This window comes from Leucoraja erinacea, chromosome 5, assembly GCF_028641065.1.
Source record: "Leucoraja erinacea ecotype New England chromosome 5, Leri_hhj_1, whole genome shotgun sequence".
In the NCBI taxonomy this organism is placed as follows: Eukaryota; Metazoa; Chordata; class Chondrichthyes; order Rajiformes; family Rajidae; genus Leucoraja; species Leucoraja erinaceus.
This window is the reverse complement of record NC_073381.1, coordinates 39,809,223-39,837,136: the sequence shown is the minus strand read 5'-3', so window position 1 is coordinate 39,837,136 and position 27,914 is coordinate 39,809,223. Positions and strand designations below refer to the sequence as shown.

Here is a 27,914-nt window from a genome sequence, read left to right as displayed (position 1 = left end):
CTTCATTTTGAAATAATTTTCAGTAACAGCAGAAATCTAATACTTGGCATCATTATTTGCAGCCAGAATGCTCTGACTTGGATGTTTATTTATTTTTTGCTCTTATTTCCAGGGTGATGATTTATTTAGCCTGAATCTACAAATTCAGTTTGGTCCCATGGAGCGAGCATCAACTTACTTGCATACAATGAGCTGTTCCTATTTTCCATGGCAAGCACGAGAAATCTTGTGTGAGCAAAACTACATGGAGGTATGCTTTGTATGAAAGTGACACTTAGATTTATGTACTGTTGTTCAGAGCTGCCATCTTGTCAATTAAAGATATTGCACTAAAACTAAAATTGCCTTCTCTGCTTTCTAATTTTCTGATCTTGCTTGTCCTTGAGTTAATCAATTAATTTGTGATATTGTACTTGGATATTGACCTGTAGAACAAGATTCTCTTTAAAGGGGATCTAAGTCACTTATTCACACTAATAATTCTAATTTAATGTTCATTTTCAATCACATCTCTGAATATAGGTCAAAAGATGGGCACTGCCTATACAGTGCTAAAATGTGCCTCCCATCACTGGTGTTTCATTGAGTTGGGGTCCCATGATGCCTCTGGGAGGCTCAACAATTGATGGGAAATTTAGTTGTACACATTACGAGTTTTGCGGTATAATTGCAACATTTTTGCTTTTTTCTTGGTTAGGTTTCAGTACAAAGAGTAATACCAGGAATTGAGAATGACCACAATGAAGATTGGATGGCAGCAGTTCCATCTGTAAGTTGCTTACTGTTTTCATTTCTCCCCTCTGTTGAGCACAAACTGCTTGCATTAACTTTATTCTCCACTATTTAGGCTCAAGAAGCTGAAAATGCCATTTGGCAAGTTGTATTTCATCTTCCTGAAGGAATGGAGACAATGACTGTCAATGAAACATTGAGTAATCATTACAGAATTGACACTACAGTTTCACGTCTATTGTTAAGAGCTCCCTACAATGCAACTGAAGTTGAACTGTTACTGGTGAGTGCAAAATTGCTTTACAAAAAGTAATTTGACAAATCTATTTCTGCAATAACTCTCTATAATACATTGCTAGGTAGAAAATGTGCCCCATTTCAAGCATTCGATCAACTACTTTCTACAAACAAGAATGGATGATCCTCTTGATTGACACAACAGTGGCCTGTCCTACAGGTGAATATTTTTTTGGTTATCAAGTTTCCCCCTTTTTCCTTACCCCACCCCTCATGTATACAGTTAAAGTGCCACAACCCTTAATGATTTTCTTCTACATGTAATCTAAACCAGCATGTGTAGATGGCCTTTGTGTATCAATATGGTGAACTGATGCCAAGACGTGTTGCATGCAATCTTGATCAATTTGAATTGTGGTTTTGTCCACCAATATTGCTTATCTGGTTGAGTGTTGGACATGTTAGTCATCACCTATAGGTGAAGTATAAAAGCTAAAAGGCATTCTTGCTCTTTAACAGGTGGCACTACTTACACTGAAGATGAGATCATCTGGAGAATACCAAGAGTCATCCCAACACTTTCCTCTCATGAAGAACAGTTCTATGATAACTCTATTGTTTTGGGAGTTAATGGTGTTCCTCTAACCCCAGATAAAATGGCAGAGCTGAATTATCCACTGGCATACAATGACACAAACATTGTTGTCACTATTCCTATTGGAGCAAAAGGTGGAAATTATAAGGTTTGTACACTTATCAGTGAGGTTTTAAATTCGTAAAGTGCAGTTGTGACTGCTACTTAATCCATCATTAACTTGTGTTTTAGAGCCATGTAGTTCAAGGACAGTACGGCATTGTGTACTCGATAGAACTGCTTGCAGAACATCAATGGGAGCTGACCAAATACACAATCATCCATCCAGTTGCCTCTCCCTTCATGCCTCGGCCACCAATTGTGACCAATAGTAAGTATTGTGAGTAGGACTACTTATGTGGAATAATGCAATGAATAATTTTTTTTATTATTTTTTTCCCCTTGCAGATACCATTCCAGAAAAGCGCACATTCAATGTTTCTGTAGGAAACTTCCTTCCTGATGTAGAGCTTGTAGCTTTAACTGTAGGTACACAGATAATCCCAGTGGATGAGGCAAACAAGACTGGGTTCACAATCTATGAAATGCCACTGCCTAACAACACCAAAGTCTACGTAGTGGAAGTTCCATTTGAGAATGAAAATATAGAGCAAGAGGTAAAGTAACCAATCTAACTTTCAAATTCTGAATTGAATGCTTGACTGGATGGTTATCCCATAATCTTTGAGGTCCTACTATTGCAAGGCTACATAACGATTGGTTGAATTCATCATTTGCTGATCGAGTAATCTTGAACTAAGTAAACGCAGTGAAGCTTGTCTCACTACTTTGAGCTATTAAACAAAATTGCAATTAATTTGAGAGTAAATTTGCACTAGCACTAATTCAAATTTTGATTTGGGTTACTTTTGTGTCAATGGGGTAAAACATTGCACACCATCCAACATGTTGATGGTGCCACAGAGGTACCTAACTTTGTTATTAAATCTGCCCTGGTATTGAAACTCTCTTGCTCATAAAGGCAAGGTTGTCATCAGATCTGACTGCTTCAGTGTTTCCATGATGGGATTGCCAGACTTTTTCTCATTTTGCCACACGATGCTGAAAAGGATATTACAATTCTGAATAAGCTTCCCACTCTTGGAATTAAAAGAAACTGCATCACCAAAATATCTATTTCATTCTCTCCTTTTGGGCATTTAATAATGTTTAAAATGTAAATAACTTGGTTGATATGAACCTTGGATTGACTGTTCATAACTTTTGCTTGGAAGGTGTATGATAAAGGATAATCAAAAGGAAAATGTTTGGTCATTTTTGTACAACAAATAAACAACTTGCTTTGACATGCCAAGTGGATCATTTTTGTCTTCCAGCACCTACATACTAACATTCGCCTCTACATATTTGATGTCATCTATATATTCAAAATAATTCCAGAAAATGAACCTTTTCATCAGCATGTAAAAATAGTACATGAAATACCAGATATTGGTGAGTAATCAAACACTTCCTTCCTTCATGTTGAAGCAGAGTTCATCTGTAGTTTAATTATTTTCTCTTTCCTCCAGTATTGCCCAAGGCTACTGGGTACTGTGATGATAAGAACTTGTATCTACTAGTAACTCAAGGAAATTTAGTCGACTATTGGCTTCCATTCATTGATGACCTTCTGATAACACAACAATCTTCACAAAATTATGGATACTTGCTTGTGGATAATGCAACCCATATTTTAATTGGTGTTCCACTTTCTGGAAGGAGTGTGATTTATGAGGTATGTAATTTTTATTTTGTGCCTCCACACTTTTATTTCCCAATTTTCTGAGTAACTTGTTCTCTGGCTCCTCCTCAGGAACTGAGTCTTCAAAGAATTGCAGCAAGACTCAACCTGACATTGAAGGACAAAAATACAATGAAGATTCAGATTCACTTTTCTGTAGCCTGCAATTTTCTTCCTGGAGATCTTGCAGGCACGATTTATTTATTTTTGGGGGGTTTTTCAAAAAAATAAAATGAAGGTGTGTGTTTTTCAAATCTTGCAAGTATCTAACTATTTAATTTCCTTGTTAGTGTGCTTTCCAAATGGAACAATGGTGATCACGGCAGTTGTGGATACACTACCTGACCTGGATCCTGGTAAAATGGTTCTAAATGATGGAAAATGCCAACCAAAAGAATTTAACGATCATAAAGCACTCTTTAAGTTCAACATTAATAGTTGTGGCACCACCAGAACAGTTGAGTGGATGGGAGGCTCCCTTGTACGTGTCTCATTAAGGCTTCCAAAATTCAATAATCCAATTTTTAATTGTGGTTATGTAATATTCTTAGATTCGTGGGAATTACTTGATCTATAAGAATGAAGTTTCATACCCAAGAGAAGTTATTCCTGTGAACTTCCCAGTGATAACTAGAGACCCTGATTATCGGTAGGTTGAATTAGACAAAATCGATACTTAAATGTAGATGCGAGTAGTAACACTTTCTTTCCCCTAACCGTAGTTTAACAGTTACCTGTCGATTTGAAGTGAACAATACTCTGTCTGTTGGGGTTGTGAAGAGATACCAGAAAGATGCCCGGCATCCTGCCAATTTGCAAATAGTGAGGGGTAAGTATGGCTTGAATTAGTGAAGTACTTTGAAAATAACTCTACAATAGACACACTACCACCATGGTCATGGCTTATTGTTGTCACATATATACTGAGATCCAGGGAAAAGTGCTCTCTGGTCAATTATATTGTACATTAAAATTGAATGCTTTGATATATTTAGCTTGCCACAAGGGAATGTATTTTGGTGTCTGTTAAAATATTGCTTTATGCTCCCTTCAATTACCTGTTCTGGAAAAGACATCTATGACACTTTGTATACCAGTCTGTTGTGAATACAGAAGGCTGGCTTGTCAACCTGTTGTGGAAAAATTGTTTATTTCCTCTTCCAGGAGTCAAGAGACCAAGGCATACTTCAGAACTGTACTCTAAGATTTACAAAAGTAAGCAAAATGTTTATTTGCAAAAGCAAGATGAGTTTGCTACTCCCCACACTTGCCCATTTTAAACACAATCCTTCTGTTTCCATAGCTGCTGATTACTTTGATTTTTACAAGGATGAAGAATATCCAGTGGCTTTGAATTGGACACAAACCCTTTATTTTGAAGTTGAGCTTCTGAACAATAACAATCGTCAAACTGACCTGGTGTTAGATCATTGCTGGATGACTACAACTCCTGATCGCAACAGCCTACCGCAATGGCATGTTATCAGGGCTGGGTAAGGAGTGAAAAAGTGTGCATCCCTTGTTACTGTCCCTGGTCCTCATAGAAACATAGAAATTGGGTGCAGGAGTAGGCCCTTCGAGCCTGCACCGCCATTCAATATGATCATGGCTGATCATCCAACTCGGTATCCTGTACCTGCCTTCTCTCCATACCCCCTGATCCCCTTAGCCACAAGGGCCACATTTAACTCCCTCTTAAATATAGCCAATGAACTGGCCTCAACTACCCTCTGTGGCAGAGAGTTCCAGAGATTCACCACTCTCTGTGTGAAAAAAGTTCTTCTCATCTCGGTTTTAAAGGATTTCCCCCTTATCCTTGCTGTGACCCCTTGTCCTGGACTTCCCCAACATCGGGAACAATCTTCCTGCATCTAGCCTGTCCAACCCCTTAAGAATTTTGTAAGTTTCTATAAGATCCCCTCGCAATCTCCTAAATTCTAGAGAGTATAAACCAAGTCTATCCAGTCTTTCTTCATAAGACAGTCCTGACATCCCAGGAATCAGTCTGGTGAACCTTCTCTGCACTCCCTCTATGGCAATAATGTCCTTACTCAGATTTGGAGACCAAAACTGTACGCAATACTCCAGGTGTGGTCTCACCAAGACCCTGTACAACTGCAGTAGAACCTCCCTGCTCCAATACTCAAATCTTTTCGCAATGAAAGCTAACATACCATTCGCTTTCTTTACTGCCTGCTGCACCTGCATGCCTAATCTGTCTAAACTAAATTTGTTTTCTGAACAGTTGTGCAAGCAATGAAGAAATATTTGTCACTACATTCCATCCTGCATCCAACACCACCCAGAACTTTCACCAGCTGAAAAGATTTGAAGTAAAAATACAGAAACTATCTCTCCCACCAGAAACGGTGTTGCCTGAAAAAGTAAGTCTGGAGACTGCAAAACTTCACCCATTTGAATTTAATAGTAAACACTGTTTTGCTTCATCTGTCCACATTGCTGACTTTTCATGTAGAAACCACATGTAGTTTGATTCACCAAATGGATATTGTCATTGTATTTGTAGATATATGGCCACTGCAGTGTTGTGATCTGCATTAATAATCCAGATACAAATTTTTCTTGCGATGGACAATGCACAGTAGAAAAAGGTAATTGATGAGACCTAATGTACATATTGCTTACTTAAATTTGAATTTTCTGTGAAGATTTTAACGTGTTTTTTCCAGGCCAGAGTACCTACCTGAACATGCACAAAGAATATGTGTCACTTGGAGAAGTTTGGCTTTTTGCTGGCAGGTTGGAACATGCAAAAACTGAAGGCGAGTTGACTTTCTTTTTGGAATGGCATATTGCTGAATTTCATGGGCACTTTACAAGTGGCAGTGATTTTAAATTGGCAGTTTTGATTCTGCAAAGCTTGGGACTGACACTACAACACACACTTTATGACCATTCCATATATTTGCTGACATTCCTGCGAAGGCATGCTTTGCTAGACTGCCCATGTACTTCAGACTTTTTACTGGAGGAGTAGCTTTTTCTAGTTATCAATGACATACAATATTGTTTTCTGAAGGTTTGTGCTTTCCGGCATTGAAATTGACTTGTTACTATTGCATTTCTTTTTGGTGGAGGGAAAGCCATCCGAGTCTGATTTGGGGTGGAGAGGGAACTTTCCAAATAAGTGATCTTGCAAACTGAGCACTAAAGAGTGGCTGCAATTGCACACAACCCCATAAAGCAAGTCACAAGTCTGAAATTGGATGAATTTGAATGTACTTTTTTCAGATCCATTGCTAATATAACATTTCAGTGGGTTGGGCAGATGCATGGGAACTGGCATGTGAAGTATGAAAGTATTCAATCTTCTCTTGATTTCCAGGTGGACTAACACGATCGTATTGGCAATGGGTGCTAGGAAGCGGTTTGGCAATTTTCTTGATTGTTGCAATAATTCTTGTAAGAGTGCATGTGTATCATTAGGCAAATAAAAGTATATTGATTAAACTGGCTTCCCTTTAACTGTCTCATCCTCTCCTTCAGATTCTCTGGTAGATACAGTCCATGGTAGCTCTAATACCATATTTTATGTGGATCTCAAATCTCCACTTTGCATGCCCCACTTAATTCCAGGTACTTTTGAACCGTCTGTCCTATGAATTATTGACTAATATGGGTTGGCAAAAGTGGTTAAACTAAATATTATGACATTGCAAGCAACTTACTATTTTTAGGTTTTTAAATAGCTGGGCAAGATTTCTGTAGTGAATGTGTATCCCTACCTGCTTTGAGCAGATTTGATCTGCAAGACTGCACTTGACAAATCTTGTGGTCAAGTCATGAATTGATATATCTGCAAAACTGCAATCCAAATTCTGCACCTCTGACAGTGGAAAATACTAGCTTCATGGTCTTTACCACATCTATCTACCAGCCAGGATCTTAATTGTGTTTGTTAACCTTCAACTCGTTAAAGGAGTTCAACTTTCAATTGAACAGATTATAGGATTGGTGTTGATCTTTCAAGATTACAGGCAAATAACCCTTAATTGGTTTTACTGACATTGGAAATTGTACAAGTCCCATGGAACAATTGTATTATTTTAGTGTAAAGGTTCATGTGGCAATATTGGAGGTGAAACTCTGCTTTGGTTAGATCGGCTTTCAGTATCTTTACTATGAAGCTGTTTTTTCTTTTTAGTGCCTTTTATTTATTTATTTTTTAAATAAACTTTTACCACCCTGTCGTATCTCCTACCCTACAGGACCTTAGTAAAAGTAGTGCTGGTACAACCTAGTGTATCTTGCCATGGCCAAAATTATCATCTGTGACAAATGCAAGTGATCCAGTGTGTTTTTTAAACAAATATGAATTTCCCCTCCTGTGGTGGGAGGAAAATGTTCATATTTCTGCTACCATGCTAGACAATGCAGATTCAGGTCACAGATGCATAGAGTCTGCCATCACATAACCTGCATATTGATTTTAAGCAATCTGCAAAACCTTGTGATATCTAAGTGAATGTTCTCCAATCATTTTTTTTAGTTTAAAATAGACTGGCAAGTGGCTAATTTTGACTTGGTTTTTTCTTCCGAAGAACTTTTTTTTTCCTCTTACACCCCAAAAAAACCACCGTATTTTCCTGTGCCTCCCTATAGTATGCCATTTGTATTGATTCGGCTGCAATTTTGGTTGGGAGAAAGGAAAAAGTGATTAATCTTCATCTATACTCCCATAAATTTGTTCATGAGTTTTAGGAGCAGAATGACACCATTTAGCCCATCAAGTCTACTCTACCATTCAATCATGGTTGATTTCTTTCCCCCTCAACCCCATTCTCTTGCCTTCTCCCCATAACTCATGACGCCCTTGATAGTCAAATACACTCGCCCAATTTTTAATCTTCAATTAAGGTGCTATTTGCAGTGTCTTTTTCTTTTGGTGCCTGTTTATGAATGCAAGATGAAAACAAGCAGCAGTTTTAAAAACATTATTTTAATTCATCCATTTTACTCCATGAAAAGCTCTTCATCCAACATTTTCCATTTATTTCACATTGTTTCCTTATTGATTTAAACATGGGTATTGTCCCAGAAGCTTCTATTTTATTGATTAGTTTTGTCTTTAATTCAATACATCAAATCTTGACGGTTATCTTTCAATACTGTAAAAAATCTTTCTGTTGAGGTATTTTGTTGCCTGATCTTCCAACATAAATTAATTGTGACCCTAGAGAGAGGGAAAAAATAATCACTAAAGCTCTGATCAAAGAGCAAAGCTATAAGATTTGAGTCCAATTATCAACCATTCTATTGTTGCATGTTTTATGTACACAGTGATTAATTGTTTTTGCAGTTCAGCCCACGAGCAGTATTCTTTGATAGAATTTGGTATTGTATTGCCGGGACATCAGATTATCTTAGTTTTTTTTTTGTTTGGTCTAAAGTCAAATGTTTTGGGGGAAACTGGGCGATTTTAAAGGTTGGTCTAATGACAAGGATAAAATCATCCAAACCTACCACCTCTTTGTGCTGACAGTTTTCCTGTAAAAGGGGCAGGAATTTAAAATTAGCCATTTGCAAAAGACCCATATTTGAACACGTATAATTAATGAACATGCGCAATTTAAAAGATTAATCTCTTTTAGAATGCAATGTTCCAATAGTATGTTCTTTTTGCCCATTGCTCCTCTCCCAGTCTGCAACGTTTGCCATGGATTAAATGCTGGTGGTGGTGAGGAGCGGGTTTCTCAATTTGAATAGCTTGGGAGTCGTTCTTAAGGGGCCATGTTGGAGACTGAATTTGCTTGTGGTCAAGCCTGTGTACCTGACATTTATTTTTGTGGTGGTAAAATCGGCTTGCCGATTTCACTTGAAGTCTTTCACTTCAAACTAGTTTGGCTAACATAAATGCAAAGTGTACTTTTTTTTTGGGGGGGGGGGGAAGCTAAATAAAAGCAAATCATGGCAGCTGTGTTTGTGGATCGTTTAGCTTTGACTCAAACATTTCATCCTGGACCAGCAACCTTGTTAGGCTCAAAGCTAGAGTTACTCAGCAGGACAGACAGCACCTCTGGAGAGAAGGAATGGGTGACATTTCGGGTCAACTTGACTCGACCCGAAACGTCACCCATTCCTTCTCTCCAGAAATGCTGCCTGTCCTGCTGAGTTACTCCAGCTTTTTGTGGCTTGGGTTTAAACCAGCATCTGCAGTTCTTTCCATCCACCAACCTTGTTTATCTGCATCCAACTAAATCGTACATTCTGCTCTAGATTTACAGTGAGGTCTATTCTCCTACACCAAATATGACCCTCCGCACCCCGCAGTGAACCAGCCTGAGCAAGTGAACTGCTGTCCAGGCACAACCATGCCAGCCTTTGGCAGGGGCTGAAGCCATTCGGTTAGAGCTGACAAGGTGCTTTAATCTGACATTCTGGGTTCCATCTACAATAGGTTGGATTAGATTCCGTGAGTAGTTGAGAGATTGATGTTCTGAAACGCCAGCTTGAGCAAGATCGGGTCAGCAATGGTTACAAAAATAAATGTCTTGTCGATCAATATTATGCATGTTTCCAGGATTTTAAATGAATTATGTGTTGGAGTTCCTTTTTAGTGCAACTTTGCATCACATGTTAGACATTGGGTATCTGGACAGAACTCTAACATACCTGGATAATCAATTCTGGCAAATGAATGGTCTTTATGATTTCTTGTGTGAAAGCAGGTAGAGCAGTAGTCAAAATTGTCACATTGGTTGCACACAAATCTGGTGCCTATAATTGGGTCTATTCCACAACCGTCACACCTATTTTGATCATGGAAGAGAATCCGGTCACTGCAGTTGTTTCTATAAATTCTTTAACATGTGCTTCATTATTAACGCAACACAATTCTATGTAATGAGAGATTGCAGTTAGTCATTGTATACAAAAACTTTTTTGGCTCCAATTTTTAAAATGTGTATATAACTTCCTCCGAAGCACAAACATCATGCGATTATTGAAGTAAAGAGAGGATTGCCACAAAAGAAAAATAAGGTAAAGTTTTCATTTCTTATCACGAACATGGGAAAAGTTTTTTATTTTTTTAGTGTTGCATTTCACTTTTCATAGATCCAAAAATAAACTAAATAACTAATAATTTGAGAGCACTTACAAAATGAAGAGTTCAGTAATGTTGTGTATCCACCCATAATCGATATAATCTGTTTGTGGAATCCTGAAGTATTAAAAATTGTTAGTGACATATTATTCCAATATAAATAAAACGGATGGTGTGCAATTTCTTACTCTGGAGTTATTAACTTCAGCATAAAGATATTAAGATGCATTAAATGTGTGAAATTTGACTTTGTAATTATTGGATGTTCAAATAAAGCTTTACAGAAACATTCTTTGTTTAATTTTTTTTTTGTGAAATTTAGACTGAGAAAATTGCAATGATTCACAACATTCTTCAGTCCAACATCAGAATTAGTATTCCAAAGATGGATTCTTTTCTCTGGAGCCACAGAGGCTGAGGGGGAACCAGTTTTTAAAAATAATAATAAAAAAAAAATAATTAAAAAAAAGGAACCTTTTTTTCCAGGGTGGAAATGGCAAAGACATAACTTTAAGATGAGAGGGATAAGCTATAATGGAGATGTGCAGTGCAAGTTTGTTTTACTCTTGAGTGTAGTGGGTGCCTGGAAGGTGCTGCCATGGGTGGTGGAGTAAATTGATACAATAAGCATATGGAAATTCAGGGAATGAAGGGATATGGATAACATGCAGGCAGAGAAGATTAATTTACCTGGCATCATGCAAAAACAACAGATGATGGTCTATATCCAAGATAGACACGCAGTGCTAGAGTAACTCAGCGGTCAGGCCCATCCGACCCGAAATGTCACCTATCCTTTTTCTCCTGAGTTGCTGCCTGACCTGCTAAGTTACTCCAGCAATCTGTGTCCATCTAACCTAAGATCATGTTCAGCACGGGCATTGTGGGTCGAAGGAATGGTTCCTGTACTGTTCGGTAAATGGAAGAACACAACTAAATAAATTTTTATTTTCTCTGTTTAAATTTATAATGAAAAGATCTGGTTCCTCAGTGACAGTTGATAGAACATCTTAACTTTCCTATTGCCTGCAGTGAATGCATCAGATACAGTTGTTGATAAGGCTTGTCGATTGATTTTTAAATTTATCTTTGCACATTTAAAATCATGGAATTTTTTTAATTTTTAATAACATTAAAATCTTTATCATAGTAAAATTGAGCACAATTCAATGAAGCATATTTTTGCATAAATACTTTGTAATTCTGTAATTATGGCAGTATTTGTTAATTCTCAATTTTGTTTATTTTTTGCACTATTAAAATGTATTTCCTAACTTTTGGATGTCTTGATCAATTGATTCTCAACATTGATTTGATCAGAGATTTGCGAGAGATAGAAATCGATATAGTTTGATAAGCAATCAAACTAATATCGATATATCTCTCGCAAATCTCTCATTCAAAGGTTTGAAGACAAACTTTGCTGCTATTTTCATGTAATTTTAAAAGGCACTTCATATTTTAGAAATATTTGGTTAATTTCTTGAAGTTTTTCTGTTTCTATCAAGCCAGAGAAATTGTATTATTGCTTGGGCTTAACTATTTACATATATGGAATTTCGCTTTTAATGTTTTCTGAATTTATTTCTATTTAAATTATTCCTGGAATCACCTCATTTGTTCAATACTTAAGAATTGAATCTGGATGATAGTAACTTAAGACTTTACCCTGATGTCCCATTAAGGATTAAAGTATCTGCAATCTGAAATGGCTATGATTTGGATTCTTCTGCATGCATTACCGTTTTGGTTTGCTTCGGATGGTTTATTTCCTACATACCAGGACCCCCTCAGCTGGTCATTCGCATCTTTCAACTAGACTTAATTTATACTTAATTTAAGTCTCAAGTAATATGCAGATTTGAACAAAGCACATAGTGCTGTAGGAACTCAGTAAGCCAAGCGGCATCTGGGGAGGGAATGGCCAGATGATGTTTCAAGTTGGGACCCATCTTCAGACTGACTTCAGAGTCTGAAATGCCACTACTCATTCCCCCCTCATACGCTGCCAAAACCACTAAGTTCCTCCAGCTCTTTGCTCATTCCAGCATCTGCAGTTTCTTTTTGTCTCTGTTTGGATGTAGATATTCATCTTTCATTACAAATGAAGCACCAATCACACAGTATTTACTTAAACCCTTCATAACACAGAACTTACTTGCTTTGCTTCATCCTAGCTTGGGCATTTTCTGAGCATAATAGATGTCTTAATGCTGTTTTCTGGCCCAAGCTTATGTTCATGTTTTCAATGTCATTCCTGGTCAGGCTATTTATGCCTTCACGTGTGAAAAGCACCTGGTGTTTTAGCTGATTAATTGTGTTATCGTTCAGGTAATGCTGTCGACACCAATCCTCCATGTTGCTCATCAGCCTATGAGAGTTAGCACAGGAAGCTAAAGTACTGCAAGTTTATGCTGTAAATAAACTTTTTTCAGATGGATGCAAAGTAAATAAAAGTTGACTTTCTTCCACAGGGCTTGTATTCACTGGAATTTAGAAGGATGAGGGGATCTTATATAAACATAAAATGATTGGGGATTGGACATGTTTCCTACATCTAATGTGTCCAATCCCTCAATAATTTTATGTTTCTATAAGATCCCCTCGTCCTTCTAAATTCCAGTGAATACAAGCCCTGTGGAAGAATGTAAACTTTTTTTGGGGGAGTCCAGAACCTGGGGGCACAGTTTAAGAATAAGGGGTAGGCTATTTAGAACTGAGATGATGAAAAACTTTTTCACCCAGTGTTGTGAATTTGTGGAATGCTCTGCCTCGGAAGGCAGTGGAGGCCAATTCACTGGATGCATTCAAAAGAGTTGGATAGAGCTCTTTGGTCTAGCGGAATCGAGGGATATGGGGAGATGGTCGGTACAGGGTGCTGATTGTGGATGATCAGGCATGATCAGATTGAATGGCGGTGCTGGCTTGAAGTGGCGAATGACCTACTCCTACACCTATTTTCTATGTGCATTCCATTTTAGCTACACTGACAGCTCACTCCAACTGCATGTCTGGTTTGTGTGACCTCTGCTCCCTTGAAGACCAAGTGCAGCCAAAATCATAGAAACTGCCGTAGACTCAGATTCAGAAGAAATACAGCAAGGGCACAAAACCCTTTTTTGTGCCCTTTCACCAGCATTGGCATCAAATTGTACTGGATACCCAGCTGTACCAAAGCTGAGTAAAGGCGAGTAGGAAGACAAATGGTAGCAGCAGCCAGGTTCGCCATGATCATATTGATAAATGGCCTACTCCACCTAATTTCTATTCTTTCAATATGTAAAATGGTGTTAGTGCTTATAGAAATCAATCTGTTTGGGAGAGGGTGGGTATGTTTTACTGAAATCAGTCGTGTGATACAATGTTAGAAATCTCACATAGTATAACGCTCCATAGTTACTGTAGTCATATAGCACTTCCAACAGGCCCTTCAGCCCAAATCATTCATGCTGACACAGATGCCCCATCTAAGTTCATCCCATTTGCCAGCATTTGGTCCATATCCCTGAAAACCGTTCCTATTCACATATCTGTCCAAGTGTCTTTTAAATATTGTTTTTGTACCTGCCTGAAGTATCTCCTGGCAGTTCATTCCATATACCCACCATGTGAATTGGAGTGAAGGTTATTACTGTATGATTTGAAATCTAGCCCCCAGCCGAGTGTTTTGATGATATTCTGTGTCAGTCCAGTGAAAATTTAAATAATGGTGCAATTAAATTTTAATACTTAAATTTTGGTTAACCGTCTATATTGGTCATAATATCCTTCTTTCATCTCCGCAACATCGCCAAACTCAGACCCTCTCTCATACCGCCCGCTGCTGAAAGACTCATCCATGCCTTCATCTCCTCCCGACTGGACTATTGCAACTCACTTCTCCTTGGTATCAGCTCCACCTACATCAACCGACTTCAACTGGTCCAGAACGCAGCCGCCCGACTCATCACCCACACCAAATCCTGGCATCACATCACTCCAGTCCTCAAACAACTTCACTGGCTTCCCATCTCCCACCGGATCACCTACAAAATCCTGATCCTCACCTACAAAGCCCTCCACCATCTGCCCCCCCCCCCCATATCTCACTGACCTCCTCTCCCCCTACCAACCCTCACGGTCCCTCAGATCCACATCAGCTGGTCGCCTCTCTATCCACAAGTCCAACCTCCGCAGTTTTGGGGACAGAGCCTTCTCCAGGGCAGCTCCCAGGCTCTGGAACTCCCTCCCCCAACTGATCCGCAATTCCGTGTCCCTCACCATCTTCCAGTCCCACCTCAAGACCCATCTCTTCACCTCTGCCTATCCTTAGCCCCACGTGCCGTCCCTTTTCATCTGTGCATTAATTGCCTCGTACTGTGTTTTGTATTGAATTCTGTATTTACTTTGTGTGCTGGTCATGTCTCTACTATTTATTTCATTCCCCTTGCATGTTTTTCCTCTACCTGCTAATTTTTTGTAAGGTGTCCTTGAGACTCTTGAAAGGCGCCCATAAATAAAATGTATTATTATTATAATGATTTTAAGGAAGTATTTTGAACAGAGTAATTTGTGGTCAAGACTGAAAATATAGGAAGTCATTGTGCTGTTTATGAGACACAACAAAATTCATCAAATTGACAGGATTCCATAATTCATATTTTTCCCCCATGTCCTGACTTTTATGTATTTAAAAAAAAATTAAAAAATGGTTAATCATCCACCTATGTTGTTGCCTGAAATGATCTTCAGTGATTATAAACACAGGATATAGGAGCAAGAGTGGACTATGTGGCCCTTTTGGGTCGTTTTAATTTTTTCTAGCATTCTATTTTTTGTATGTGTAAGTGTTCTCGGGGCCCCACTGAATATCAACACTACTCAATCTCTCACTGTTGAACAAATACTCTGCTTTTCACTAATTCAACAATGAGGTTGGCCTCACATTTTTCCACCTTGTGTTCTGTCTACTCGGTATCCACTGAAGCCCCTTTTTATTCGCCTCTGTACTCACAATGCGTCTACATTGGTGGCAGCAGGAAAAACGTGGTAATTTGCCTCCTCACCCGCAATTGATAGCAATTGGGAAAAGTTGATTCCCAAAACATTATTAACAAAAGATAGAGGCTGGTGAAAGATGGAACATTTTCCCATTTTTAATTGATTTTCATCTTTATCAAAGTTTAATTCTGAGCGGAATTGTTTGTTGGATTCAGAGATATGCTGAGCACGTACAAGGGAAAGATGTTGAGAGAGAGAAAATATCTCAGCCTGTGCCATCCATTCTTTGACGGGGAATGTTAAAAGGGGTTAATCGGGTTGGAAAGCAAGGGAAGGAACACAACACTGTTCAGAATGTGGCAGGAATGGAATAGGAAGAAAATAAGAGTGATGACTGTAATATGTAGAGTCATTAAATCATTGTGTCATATGGCTCTTTAACCCATCCATCCATCCACACCACCTAATCTAGGCACCATTTGCCCACATTTCATCCATATCCCTCTAAACATGATGAAATATTTTTTCAATTATGTTATTCCACTTGCCTCAACCACACCCTCTGTGTGGAAAAGGTTGCCCCACGGACTCCTGTTAAATCTTTCCCCTCTCGCCTTAAACCCATGCCCTCTAGTTCTTGATTCCCGTACTGTGGGGGGGGGGGGGAGACTGCATGCATTTATCCAATCCATCCCTCTCGTGGTTATATACACCTCTATAAGATCTCCCATCTGTCTCCGACGCTCCAAAGAATAATCCTAGCTTGCCCAACTTCTCTGTTTCACTCAGTCCTTCTAACCCTAGCAACTTAGTCTGACGACAGAGACTTTTCTTGTCTGAAGAAGGAACCCAAACGTCGCCTGTCCATTCCCTCCACAGATGCTGCCTGGCCCGCTGAGTTATTCCAGTTCTTTGTAGTTTGCTCCTCGTAAATCTTTTCTGCATCTTTCTAGGCCAATGACATCCAACGTCTTGCTCGCCAGAAGACTCATTGCTAATGCCTCTGATTCCTTTCCACACATCTCTACAAACCACCTACTTGTCTCTCGGCAAACAGCTCTTTAGCCCATGAAGCCGGGTTAAACAGTGCACCCCTTACTCTGTTCAGAGATAACACGGTAACGTGGATATCTACCCGAAATGGACGACTATATGCAAACAGACGGAAGGTTTTGTCCCTTTATAAGTGGGCTCTTAAATATCGAATGCAGTGGGTGTCTGTAAAATTGAGTTGTCAGAAGAGCCGCCAAAGCTCGTTGGCTGACAACGTCCAAGTCGCTGCTACAACTCACTGTGATCGCAGGATCGGCTCCTTTTCCCCAGGCACCCACTCTCCACCTGAACGACCTGCACTCGTTTCCAACAACACCGCGCTAAACTCCCGTACACCAATCCACGCTCAGCCCGTTCACATTGCAACTCCAGGTGACCTTAAAGCGAGTCTTTCAAACAAAAGTATCCAACATCCGCTTTCACTAAACGACTGCGCTAACTTTCATTTTGACATAATTGAGGATTGTCGACATTTAGACCGGCATATCTGCATTCCAGCTGTTTTAAAGAAGGATTTGTATTCATTCTGCTTCAAATCAGTAATTCAAGCCTTTCGCGAATGTACCTTTCTCGGAGCAGGTAAACGGGACAATGCAAACATCTACAGACGCAAAGTGCGAAGATGTGTTTTTTTTAAAAAGTCACCCCTCGGGTCCGTCCTCCTCTTCCCCTCACCTTAAACCTATGTCCTCTGGTTCTCGATTCCGCGACTCTGGCAAGAGATTGTGTGTTTACCGCATCTATTCCTCTCACGATTCTGTACATCACCCCTCATCCCCCAATGCTCCAAGGAATAGAGTCCTAGCCTCCCTATAGCTCAGGCCCTTGAGTCCTGGCAACATCCTCTTAAAACTTCTCTGCACCCTTTCCAGCTTGGCAACACCTTTCCTACAACACGGTGCCCAAAACTGAATACATTACCCTAAATGTGGCCTCACTTATGTCTTATAAAACTGCAACATGACCTCCCAACGTCTATACTCGCTGAGCAGCCAGAGGTCGTCAAATACATTGGTATCAACAACATGGGTTGTCAAAGGACCGAAGTCCGACGGAGTAAATATAGAGATTTGGAGGTTGAGAAGCAGGATCACAAAGATAATACATAAAACAGTACAGCACAGGGCCAGGCCCTTCGGCCCACAATGCTCTTGCAGAACATAATGCCGAGTTAAATTAATCTCCTCTGTCTACATATGATCCATATTTCTCCACTCCCTGCTTTTCCATATGCCTATCCAAAAGCCTCACAAATGCCACTATTGTATCTGCCTCAGCCATCACCTCTGTCAACGAATTCCAGACATCCATCGCTCGCTGTAAAGGAAAAACACTTGTACCATATTTCTCTGTTAAACCTTCCCCTTTTCACTTTAGTCTGACAATTGCACTCTGGCAAAAAGGTTCGGACTGTCTACCCTATCTATGCTTCTCATAATTTTATATATTTCCATCAGGTCTCCCCTCAGCCACTCTTATGCCAAAGAAAAAAAAATCCTGATTTGGCCATCCTCTCCTTCTAGCGAATGCCCTCTAATCCAGGTAGGTGAACCGCTACTGTACCACCTTCAAAGCCTCCACATCCATCGTGTAATGGGGTGACAGTGAGGAAAACTGTGACAATAAAGAAGAAACCAATAACCAATTGCTCAACCAGTAGTTTGGAACTGGAACTCCTGGATGTAGAAATGTCTATTAAGTCTAATGTACTTGGCTGCATAGTTGAAGGGTCATAATCTTCAAGGTTGTGCACATAGAAGCAGGTAAGTGGGATTCAACTAAAGTCAGTTACTGACTTGCATGTTCCCAAACGACCAAATGGTTTGTTAAGTTGAGATTTCTGATGATTTACTGGTAAGACACTAGACAACAGGTGCAGGAGTAGGCCACACGGCCCTTCAAGCCATCACCGCCATTCAATGTGATCATGGCTGATCATCCACAATCAGCACCCCATTCTTGTCTTCTCCCCCCATCCCCTGACTCCGCTATCTTCAAGAGCCCTATCTAGCTCTCAAAAGTTTCCAGAGAACCGGCCTCCACTGCCCTCTGAGGCATAGAATTCCACAGACTCACAACTCTCTGTGGAAAAAAAAGTATTTCTTCATCTCTGTTCTAAATGGCTTATTCTTAAACTGTGGCCCCTGGTTCTGGACTCTCCCAACATCGGGAACATGTTTCCTGCCTCTAGCGCGTCCAAACCCTTAATAATCTTATGTTTCAATAAGATACCCTCTCATCCTTCTACATTCCAGATTATACAAGCCCAGCCGCTCCATTCTCTCAGCATATGATAGTCTCGCCATCCCGGGAATTAACCTTATGAACCGACGCTGCACTCCCGCAATGGCAAGAATGTCCTTCCTCAAATTTGGAGATAAAAAATGCACACAATGCACTCCAAAAATGCACTCCAGGTGTGGTCTCACTAGGGCCCTGTACAACTGCAGATGGACCTCTATACTCAACTCCTCTTGTTATAAAGGCCAACATGCCAGTCGCATTCTTCATTGCCTGATGTACCTGCATGCTTACTTTCATTGACTGATGAACAAGGATCCCCAGATCCCGTTGTACTTCCCCTTTTCTCAACGTGACACCATTTAGATAATAATCTACCTTCCTGTTTTTGCTACCAAAGTGGATAACCTCAAATGTATCCACATTAAACTGCATCTGCCATACATCTGCCCATTCACCCAACCTGTCCAAGTCACCTGCATTCTCATAGCATCCTCCTCACTGTCATCCAACTTTGTGTCATCTGCATTTATGTAACTGACTTACCAGTTTTATTTTGGAAAATAAAATATTCTAAATATGTTTTTAAGTTTAAAAAAAGATCACCACATGGTTAACAACATAATGGTTAAGTAACTTGCTGGGTATTCAGAAACCTATGCTTTAGATGTAAAGATGCCAGGTCAATTCCTATTATGGTATATACATTTAATTCACATAACAACTCTGGAATAAACAGTAATGACAATTATGAAATTAGCAGATTGTCATAAATTGTAGGGAGAGAAATATGTTATCCTTATTCCTGGACAATATGTGACTTCAGACTCTAATCCTGTGATGGTAACTACAATCCAAAAATAAGAGTGATCATTTGGACACCATAGTAATTTTCATTGTATTAAATTTCACAGCAGATACAAGCAATATCAACTTCAACAATCAACCCATACAAAATATTTTTTTAGAAGTGTATTTTTGATATTATTTACTTAAATTGTGCAAACACAAAACTAATGTTTGTGGCCAAACTGCGATGTTTCACTGTTTTCTTCCTTTCTTTTTATCTATTAGTGTCTGATCAAGACTCAGTCTCGCATCTATAAAATCTGGATTCAAGGCCAATGCTTTCTTGAAGTCTTCCAATGCCTGGTCAAAAAATCCTACAAAGGAAAATGTTGCAAGTAAGTTCAGTTTTCTATTTGTTAAAGTTTAAAAAAAAAAAAATGTAAAGTGCACAACTTTCACAAGAAAATGCAGAATTGAAATGTGGAACCAAAATAAGCAAAATTAGATTACTAATATAGGCTGTAGAAATAAGGTATTGTAAATGCTGGTTAAAACACAAAAGGACACAACGTGCTGCAGTAACTCAGCAGGTCAGGCAGCATCTGACCTGCTGCGTGCATGTTGCTCTACTTACTAAGTTACTCCAGCATTTTGTCTATTAATTTAGAGATACAGCATGGAAACAGGCCCTTCAACACACTGAGTCCACGCCGAACAACAATCACTGGTACAAGAGTTTTATCCTACACATTAGGGACAATATACAGAAGCCAATTAACTTACAAACCTGTATGTCTTTGAAGCCCATGTGGTCATGGAGAATGTACAGTACAAATTCCACACAGACCGCAGCAGAGGTCAGTTTTGAACCTGGGTCTCTGATGTGGTGAGGCAATGGTAGGTTGATACTTCAGATGAAGTTACTGGCCTGAAAAGTCAACTTTCCCAGTGTTGTGTTTAAAATAATTACTAAAATCTTCTGTGTTAAGATTTGATGTAACAAAACAATAATATGTAATGAGAGATTATCGATTATTTTAATCACTCTGAACGTAGTTACTCTCAACAGATAATATGGTGATGATAATCACACAATAATGAGATGCAGTAAATTCCCGAATATTGATAAAGTAACACTGACCTTCACTGTACCTTAATTGATACACGTGACAATAAACTGACCTTTGAACTAAATTACAATGTGTGTGATTGAAGATAATTTGTGACGTACAGAGAACCCTGAAAATACTATCTGCAAGAGATGTCCGCTGTTGCAAAAGCAAATTATATACAAATATTTAAAAAATGAATTGAGTATTCTTTATATGAAAATGCAAAACTAATGCAACAAAACGATCCATTTATCTTAAAATTATATTTCAAATATTAAATAGTGCATCTCCAACAATGGTGCACAACTCTACCTCATTGTATAAACCTACTTACCTTCACTGGATGTGTAGGAAGGAAATGCAGATGCCGGTTTAAACCGTAGACACAAATGCTAGAGTAACTCAGCGGGACAGGCAGCATCTCTGGAAAGACGGAATGGGTGACGTTTCGGGACGAGACCCGAAACTGGAACCCCGAACCTTCACTGGATAACACTTCTTTGTAGCCTCTAGGTGGCAGACTATACACTTGTCACAATATGTCCTACATTATAAAAGCTAATTCTAATCTGTACAGTGTATAGAAACTAATGCAAGGGTCATAAAGTTAAAAACTAAACTAAAATGGGAAGAGTGACAGAAAAGTTAAACTAACAGATGTTGATTATTTCAAGAATTTAATATTTCTAAGACCAAATTAAGGTGGATGTATAAAAAGTAACTCCAGGTTACAACCTGCAAGAATTGAGTAAATGTTCTGAGCTCATGGTTAATGTAGAAAGAAAAAAGCATCAAGGTAAATGTATTTAGAGCTTGTATACAATGGAAAACTTAAGTGAAGTCAGAATCTTAGAAATATTGATATGTGGAAAGAGAAAGATGGACAGATGGAAGCTCGAGGATTGAACTGGTGTTCGTAAAAGTGGTAGTTTACTTGTTGTCTTAAGCTACTACACAATTGTTGGAGAACCTTGGATGGATTCAACAGTGGCTGAATGGGAGACGCCAGAGAGTAATGGTGGATGGCTGTTTGTCAGGTTGGAGGCAGGTGACTAGTGGGGTGCCTCAGGGATCTGTGTTGGGTCCACTGTTGTTTGTCATGTACATCAATGATCTGGATGAAGGTTTGGTAAATTGGGTTAGTAAGTATGCAGATGATACTAAGATAGGTGGTGTTGTGGATAATGAAGTAGATTTCCAAAGTCTACAGAGAGATTTAGACCATTTGGAAGAATGGGCTGAAAGATGGCAGATGGAGTTTAATGCTGATAAGTGTGAGGTGCTACATCTTGGCAGGATAAATCAAAATAGGACGTACATGGTAAATGGTAGCGAATTGAGGAATGCAGTTGAACAGAGGGATCTAGGAATAACTGTGCATAGTTCCCTGAAGGTGGAATCTCATATAGATAGGGTGGTAAAGAAAGCTTTTGGTATGCTAGCCTTTATAAATCAGAGCATTGAGTATAGAAGTTGGGATGTAATGTTAAAATTGTACAAGGCATTGGTGAGACCAAATCTAGAGTATGGTGTACAATTTTGGTTGCCCAGTTATAGGAAGGATGTCAACAAAATAGAGAGAGTACAGAGGAGATTTACTAGAATGTTGCCTGGGTTTCAGCAACTAAGTTACAGAGAAAGGTTGAATAAGTTAGGTCTTTATTCTCTGGAGTGCAGAAGGTTAAGCGGGGACTTGATAGAGGTCTTTAAATTGATGAGAGGGATAGACAGAGTTGACAAGCTTTTCCCATTGAGAGTAGGGAAGATTCAAACAAGAGGACATGACTTCAGAATTAAGGGACAGAAGTTTAGGGGTAATATGAGGGGGAACTTCTTTACTCAGGGAGTGGTAGCTGTGTGGAATGAGCTTCCAGTGGAAGTGGTGGAGGCAGGTTCGATTTTATCATTTAAAAATAAATTGGATAGGTATATGGATGAGAAAGGAATGGAGGGTTATGGTCCTGAGTGCAGGCAGATGGGACTAGGGGAAAATAATTGTTCGGCACTGACTTCTGGGGCCGAGATGGCCTGTTTCCATGCTGTAATTGTTATATGGTTATATGGTTAACCTTTATTTTATGAGATGAATGTTTGCATCATAGATCAAGCTATGCTTGAGGGGAGTTGTGGAAGATAAGACAGTTTAAAATAATGCAAGGTACTGATCATTTTGGAGATGGGTTCAGCAAAAAGATATGCAAGTTCCAGTTAGGAACAGAATAAGATGTAGAAGCAATAAATGTGGAGTAATTAATATAACAAAAATACTTAGTGGTTCCACTATTGGGTATTGGTGAAGACAAGACAGGAAAGTAAATAATTCATTCTCTATGCCTTTGGGTGTCTATTCCCAGCTTATAGAAACTTACAAAATTCTTAAGGGGTTGGACAGGCTAGATGCAGGAAGATTGCTCCCGATGTTGGGGAAGTCCAGGACAAGGGGTCACAGCTTAAGGATAAGGGGGAAATCCTTTAAAACCGAGATGAGAAGAACTTTTTTCACACAGAGAGTGGTGAATCTCTGGAACTCTCTGCCGCAGAGGGTAGTCGAGGCCAGTTCATTGGCTATATTTAAGAGGGAGTTAGATGTGGCCCTTGTGGCTAAGGGGATCAGAGGGTATGGAGAGAAGGCAGGTACGGGATACTGAGTTGGATGATCATCCATGATCATTTTGAATGGTGGTGCAGGCTCGAAGGGCCGAATGGCCTACTCCTGCACCTAATTTCTATGTTTCTATGTTTCTATCTCTCACAAGCTCCCTGGGGCTTTCTAGTAGAATTGTGTTCATGTCTTTCACATATCAAATAGTGTGACATTTTCTAGCAATTTACTTATTTCTGATAAACCTCCACAATTAATTTATCAACAACTTTCTTAATTACCTTTTGTGGTTGGGGGTTAACCACAGATCACAATCTTTGTGTGGCATTTGTTGAATGTATTGTATCAGTCATTATCATGTATGCTCGTTACTCGAGTTCCAAGAACAAGGAATGTCATTGCATCTTAGTGTATATGATGATAAACTGATCCAAATCTGATTCTGGACATGCATCAAGTATCAGACCATTTGTGGAGACCCATTGACTAAATCAAATCGCTTTTTCCAATACTTTCTTGGAAACGATCAAAAATAAATATGTGGCCAAGCTGAATAAAAGGTCAACGATAGTTTTGTTTTTAATAACTGGACTAGTTTGTGGTGTCAGAAGAAATCCACTGATGAAACTAAATGGAATCATCCATAAACCCAGGTCTAAGCTATTATCTTCCTCAAGAATACTGAATGTATTTCTGAAGAAAAAAATGTATCAGGTCACCAGTCTAAATAATAGGATGATGAAATGCTCTCTTAAAGCCTCTAATTGTGAGGATGTTGAGGCATCTGGAAGATGGCGTGCTGACTAACCAGATGCTCACTATTTTGCCAATAAACTGGAATTTTATTTCAAATGATATAGTTCGTAAACTTAAACTGTTGAGGAAATTGCTAAAGGAAACATTGTTGACAAAATCTCTATTTCTCTTTGCAAGTTGATTGTCAAGGCCAATATTGGAGTTCTTTGCTGAGCCTCATATCAAAGAGGTTCTACTCCAACACCCACATAAAGATAAACCATACTTCAAGATTCTGCTGGCAATGGGAAAATTACCTGAAAAGTAATCAAGAACACAAAGTTTTTCATCAAAGCTAGACAAACAGCATGATTGTAAGTACAAATTAAATACCCAACTTTAAAACAGTATATAACATATGCCTCATAGAAAGACAACTGATCTAATGTCACTAATCTATTAAGGAAACACATACAGACTCAAAAGAAAAACAAATATTACCTAATCTATATTTTATTAATCCTCGATTATAATATGGAACTTCAAAGTCTTCCTTGTGTTCAATTGCTAATGTGTAATCATCCATAGCTTCATAAAAGTCTACTCTTAAGTACTTGATCTGGCCTCTGTTGTTGTATGCATTAGCCAAGTCCTGAGCACAACATTTGCTGCATAACAAAGAACAATACTACAGGTTACAGAGATGTTATCAACAACAATTTTGTGTTCTGATTTGAAGTTATTAATGGCTGTAAAATCATATATAGCATGTGTGCTTCCCATAAATGAAGTAGCTCAAACATGGATGGGTTGTATGAGGGGTGCTGCCTGTCTAAACCAAGAAGCAGCTACATTTTAGATGTCTTAAAATAATCAACTGCATTATAATCTGGGAATGTCAAGCGTGGTATATTTCATGGAAGAACAGTAGAAATTATATTATGATTTATTCTACTTGGTGTGTGACTAACAGAAACTTAAGAATGAGCCGTTGATCAGAATTAAAATTTTAAAATTCATTTATACAGGTAATAAAAGCAAAAAAATTGGAAAATGAAACAAACTGATGGAAATACTCATCAGTTAAGGTAGGATCTGGGAAACATAGAAACATCGGTGCAAGAGTAGGCCATTTGAGCCAGTTGATCATCTAAAATCAAGACCCCGTTCCTGCTTTTCCCCCATATCCCTTGATTCCTTTAGCCCAAACAGCTAAATCTCTGTCTCTCTCTTGAAAACATCCAGTGAGTTGGCCTCCACTGCCTTCTGTGGCAGAGAATTCCACAGATTTACAACTCTCTGGGTGAAGAGGTTTTTCCTCATCTCAGTCCTAAATGGCCTACCCCTTATTCTTAAACTGTGACCCCTGGTTCTGGACACCCCCAACATCGGAACATGTTTCCTGCATCTAGCTTGTCCAATCCTTTAAAAATTGTGTATGTTTCTATAAGATCTCCCCTCTTCCTTCTAAATTCCAGTGAATATAAGCCCAGTCGACCCATTCTTTCATCATATGTCAGTCTTACCATCCCGGGAATTAACCTTGTGAACCTACGCTGAACTCCCTCAATAACAATAATGTCCTTCCTCAAATTATGAGACCAAAATTACACACAATACTCCAGGTGCAGTCTCACTGCAGAAAGACCAACTTGCTCCTAAACACAAATCCTCTTGCAATGAACATGCCATTAGCATTCTTCACTGCCTGCTGTACCTGCATGCTTACTTTCAGTGACTGATGGACAAGCACACCCAGGTCTCGTTGCACCTCCCATTTTCCTAATCTAACTCCATTCAGATAATAATCTGCTTTTCCTGTTCTTGCCACCAAAGTAGATAACCTCACATTTATCCACATTATACTGCATCTGCCCACTCACCCAACCTATCCAAGTCATCCTGCAGCCTCATAGCAGCTCACACAGCTCACACTGCCACCCAGCTTTGTGTCATCCCCAAACTTGGAGATGTCACATTTAATTTCCTCGTCTCATTCTGTAATATATATTGTACATAATTGGGGTCCCAGCACCGAGACTTGCGGCACCCCAATAGTCACTGCCATTCTGAAAAGGACCTGTTAATTCCTACTCTTTCCTGTCCGCCAACTAGTTCTCTATCCATGTCAATACCCTACCCACAATACCATGTGCTCTAATTTTGCACACTAATCTCTTGTATGGGACCTCTCCAAAGGCTTTTTGAAAGTCCAGATATACCACATCCACTGGCTCTCCCTTAACCATTCTACTTGTTACATCCTCAAAAAATTCCAGAAGTTTAGTCAAGCATGATTTCCCCTTCATAAATCCATGCTGACTTTGACCGATCCTGCCACTGATTTCCAAATGCGCTGCTATAACATCTTTAATATTTAACATCTTTAAAAAAGGCTACCAGCCTTGGGGGGCATCTACCACACACAGTGCCCCAGGAAGTCCGTCAGCATCCATAAAGACTCCTCATACCCTTGAATGGACTGTTCAAACTACTTCCCTCCGGCAGACGTTACAAGGCCTTCTACACCCGAACCTCCAGACTCAGGAACAGCTTCATTCCCAAAGCTATAGAGGCTCTGAACTGGCCCTGCTGAGAGCCCCCCCATGGACTGTCTCCCTCGGATGGTCACGTCGCACAGACACATCTGCATTTTAGTCTGTTTGAACTGTTTTGACTATTTTAGTTATTTTTATAAACCATGTTCTCGGGGTATCTAAATCTAAATGTTATTAGTTATTTAAGTTATGACATCGGATGGAAGCTGCATACCAAATCTCGTTGCGCTTATGTGCAATGACAAAAGATATTATTATAATAATATTATTATTATTATAATCGACAAGCATTTTCCCCACTAACGATGTAAGGTTAACGTCTATAATTCCTCGTTTTCTCTCTCCCTCTTTTCTTAAAAATAGGAGTTACATTAACTACCCTCCAGTCCACAGGAACTGATCCAGAGTAAAGAGAACATTCGAATATGATCGCCAATGCATCCACGATTTCTAGGGCCACCTCCTTGAGTATTCTGGGAAGAGTTAATGGCCCTGGCTTGTAACCCATGTGAGTACAGAGAAAATTGCAGAGGACGGTGAAGAGGAAAGGGACAAAGGTCAATGATTGGAAAAAGGGAAAATGTTATAACGTAAAATTAAATTGTACAGGGGCAATTCGTGGCACAAAAACAAAGCCTACATAAGTATAAAGAGAATCATTAAATCTTTATCAATACTTGTTACTGGTATCCAAAATTGTTGGATTTAATGTGCCGGCGAAAAAATTGTTTTCCTTACAAGTTGTTTAACCAACTGATACTACTCCAGCACTTTGTCTTTTTGTTTTGTAAACTGGTCACAAAAACTGGGAGTTGGGTTTTCCGATTAATGCCATCGTGATACAAACAGTGTTAAGGTCCGTGTGTCTAAGTGGTTTAAAAAGTACACTGATCTACAGAGGTTTTGTAATTCGGTGGGATGTGATGTGATGCGGTGATCCCATGATATTAAGCGACCGTGCACTGACTTTATTTCACTCCTGCGGTGTTTGTTTATATTGCAAGAGGCGGAGAGGTTGCAAGGAAAGGCCCGATCAAAGGTCTGCTGGTCACTAAATGCCCCGCTGGCCGAGCGATGCTGCCTGTGCCCCGAGTCTCACTCACACTCTCTGCTGCCGCTCTCTGCACATGTGAATGAACCTGGAGTAGCTTTCCTCTGCCCGCATCAAGTCCTGCCTCTGGAACTGCAGGTTCGCTTCTGCCAGGACGGCCCGACACTCCATTCCCCACACAACCCTTCCACAGCATTTACTGCTCCACTTCCTCGCATTGCTCCGCCCAGAGCCCGGCAGCCGTTTCAACGGTGGGTGTGGCGAAGTCGGGGGGAGGGGAACAGTGGGGAGGAAGTAGGGTATGTTTGTGTATCTATGAGGGGTTAGTGGGAAAGGTTAAAATACGGCTGTTACTTCTACTTGGAAATAATGAAACTGCA

At 39.5% G+C, this 27,914-nt stretch overlaps 2 protein-coding genes across 4 annotated transcripts; one reads left to right on the top strand and one right to left on the bottom strand.

The window, feature by feature from the left end:
* Positions 1-8,383, top strand: LOC129697654 (uncharacterized). Its single transcript, XM_055636366.1, has 17 exons — positions 1-250; positions 698-769; positions 848-1,041; positions 1,116-1,189; positions 1,462-1,712; positions 1,796-1,934; positions 2,012-2,220; positions 3,111-3,341; positions 3,420-3,537; positions 3,581-3,804; positions 3,899-3,996; positions 4,070-4,195; positions 4,343-4,358; positions 4,461-4,840; positions 5,593-5,731; positions 5,875-5,959; positions 6,038-8,383. The coding sequence occupies exons 1-17, from the start codon at positions 158-160 to the stop codon at positions 6,343-6,345; spliced, it is 2,757 nt and encodes a 918-aa protein (XP_055492341.1). The 5' UTR covers positions 1-157; the 3' UTR covers positions 6,346-8,383.
* On the bottom strand, positions 8,383-27,785 carry ttc32 (tetratricopeptide repeat domain 32). 3 transcript variants are annotated; one of them, XM_055635404.1, is made up of 5 exons: positions 27,587-27,785; positions 12,572-12,784; positions 10,468-10,530; positions 9,981-10,117; positions 8,383-8,541 (listed from the first exon to the last, which is right to left on the bottom strand). In XM_055635404.1, the coding sequence occupies exons 1-5, from the start codon at positions 27,703-27,705 to the stop codon at positions 8,471-8,473; spliced, it is 603 nt and encodes a 200-aa protein (XP_055491379.1). In that variant the 5' UTR covers positions 27,706-27,785; the 3' UTR covers positions 8,383-8,470. The 3 variants fall into 3 exon arrangements, with proteins under 3 accessions (XP_055491379.1, XP_055491381.1, XP_055491382.1); XM_055635406.1 differs by lacking the exon at positions 27,587-27,785 and adding an exon at positions 16,686-17,007; XM_055635407.1 differs by lacking the exons at positions 8,383-8,541; positions 9,981-10,117; positions 10,468-10,530; positions 12,572-12,784 and adding exons at positions 19,572-19,850; positions 24,427-24,593 and having other exon boundaries at positions 27,587-27,781.
* Between the last annotated feature and the right edge of the window lie 129 nt (positions 27,786-27,914).

Bases quoted from the DNA above. Each gene is read 5' to 3' on its own strand.
- LOC129697654 (XM_055636366.1), top strand. From the start codon at position 158: ATGGAGCGAGCATCAACTTACTTGCATACAATGAGCTGTTCCTATTTT. The intron at 770-847 runs GTAAGTTGCTTA...TCCACTATTTAG, and splicing joins GGATGGCAGCAGTTCCATCT to GCTCAAGAAGCTGAAAATGC. The intron at 5,732-5,874 runs GTAAGTCTGGAG...TTGTATTTGTAG, and splicing joins AAACGGTGTTGCCTGAAAAA to ATATATGGCCACTGCAGTGT.
- ttc32 (XM_055635404.1), bottom strand. From the start codon at position 27,705: ATGGAGTGTCGGGCCGTCCTGGCAGAAGCGAACCTGCAGTTCCAGAGG. The intron at 12,785-27,586 runs GTGAGTGAGACT...TAACTCTCATAG, and splicing joins AGAGAGCGGCAGCAGAGAGT to GCTGATGAGCAACATGGAGG. The intron at 8,542-9,980 runs GTATGTTAGAGT...CCCTCTCTCTAG, and splicing joins TGCCAGAATTGATTATCCAG to GGTCACAATTAATTTATGTT.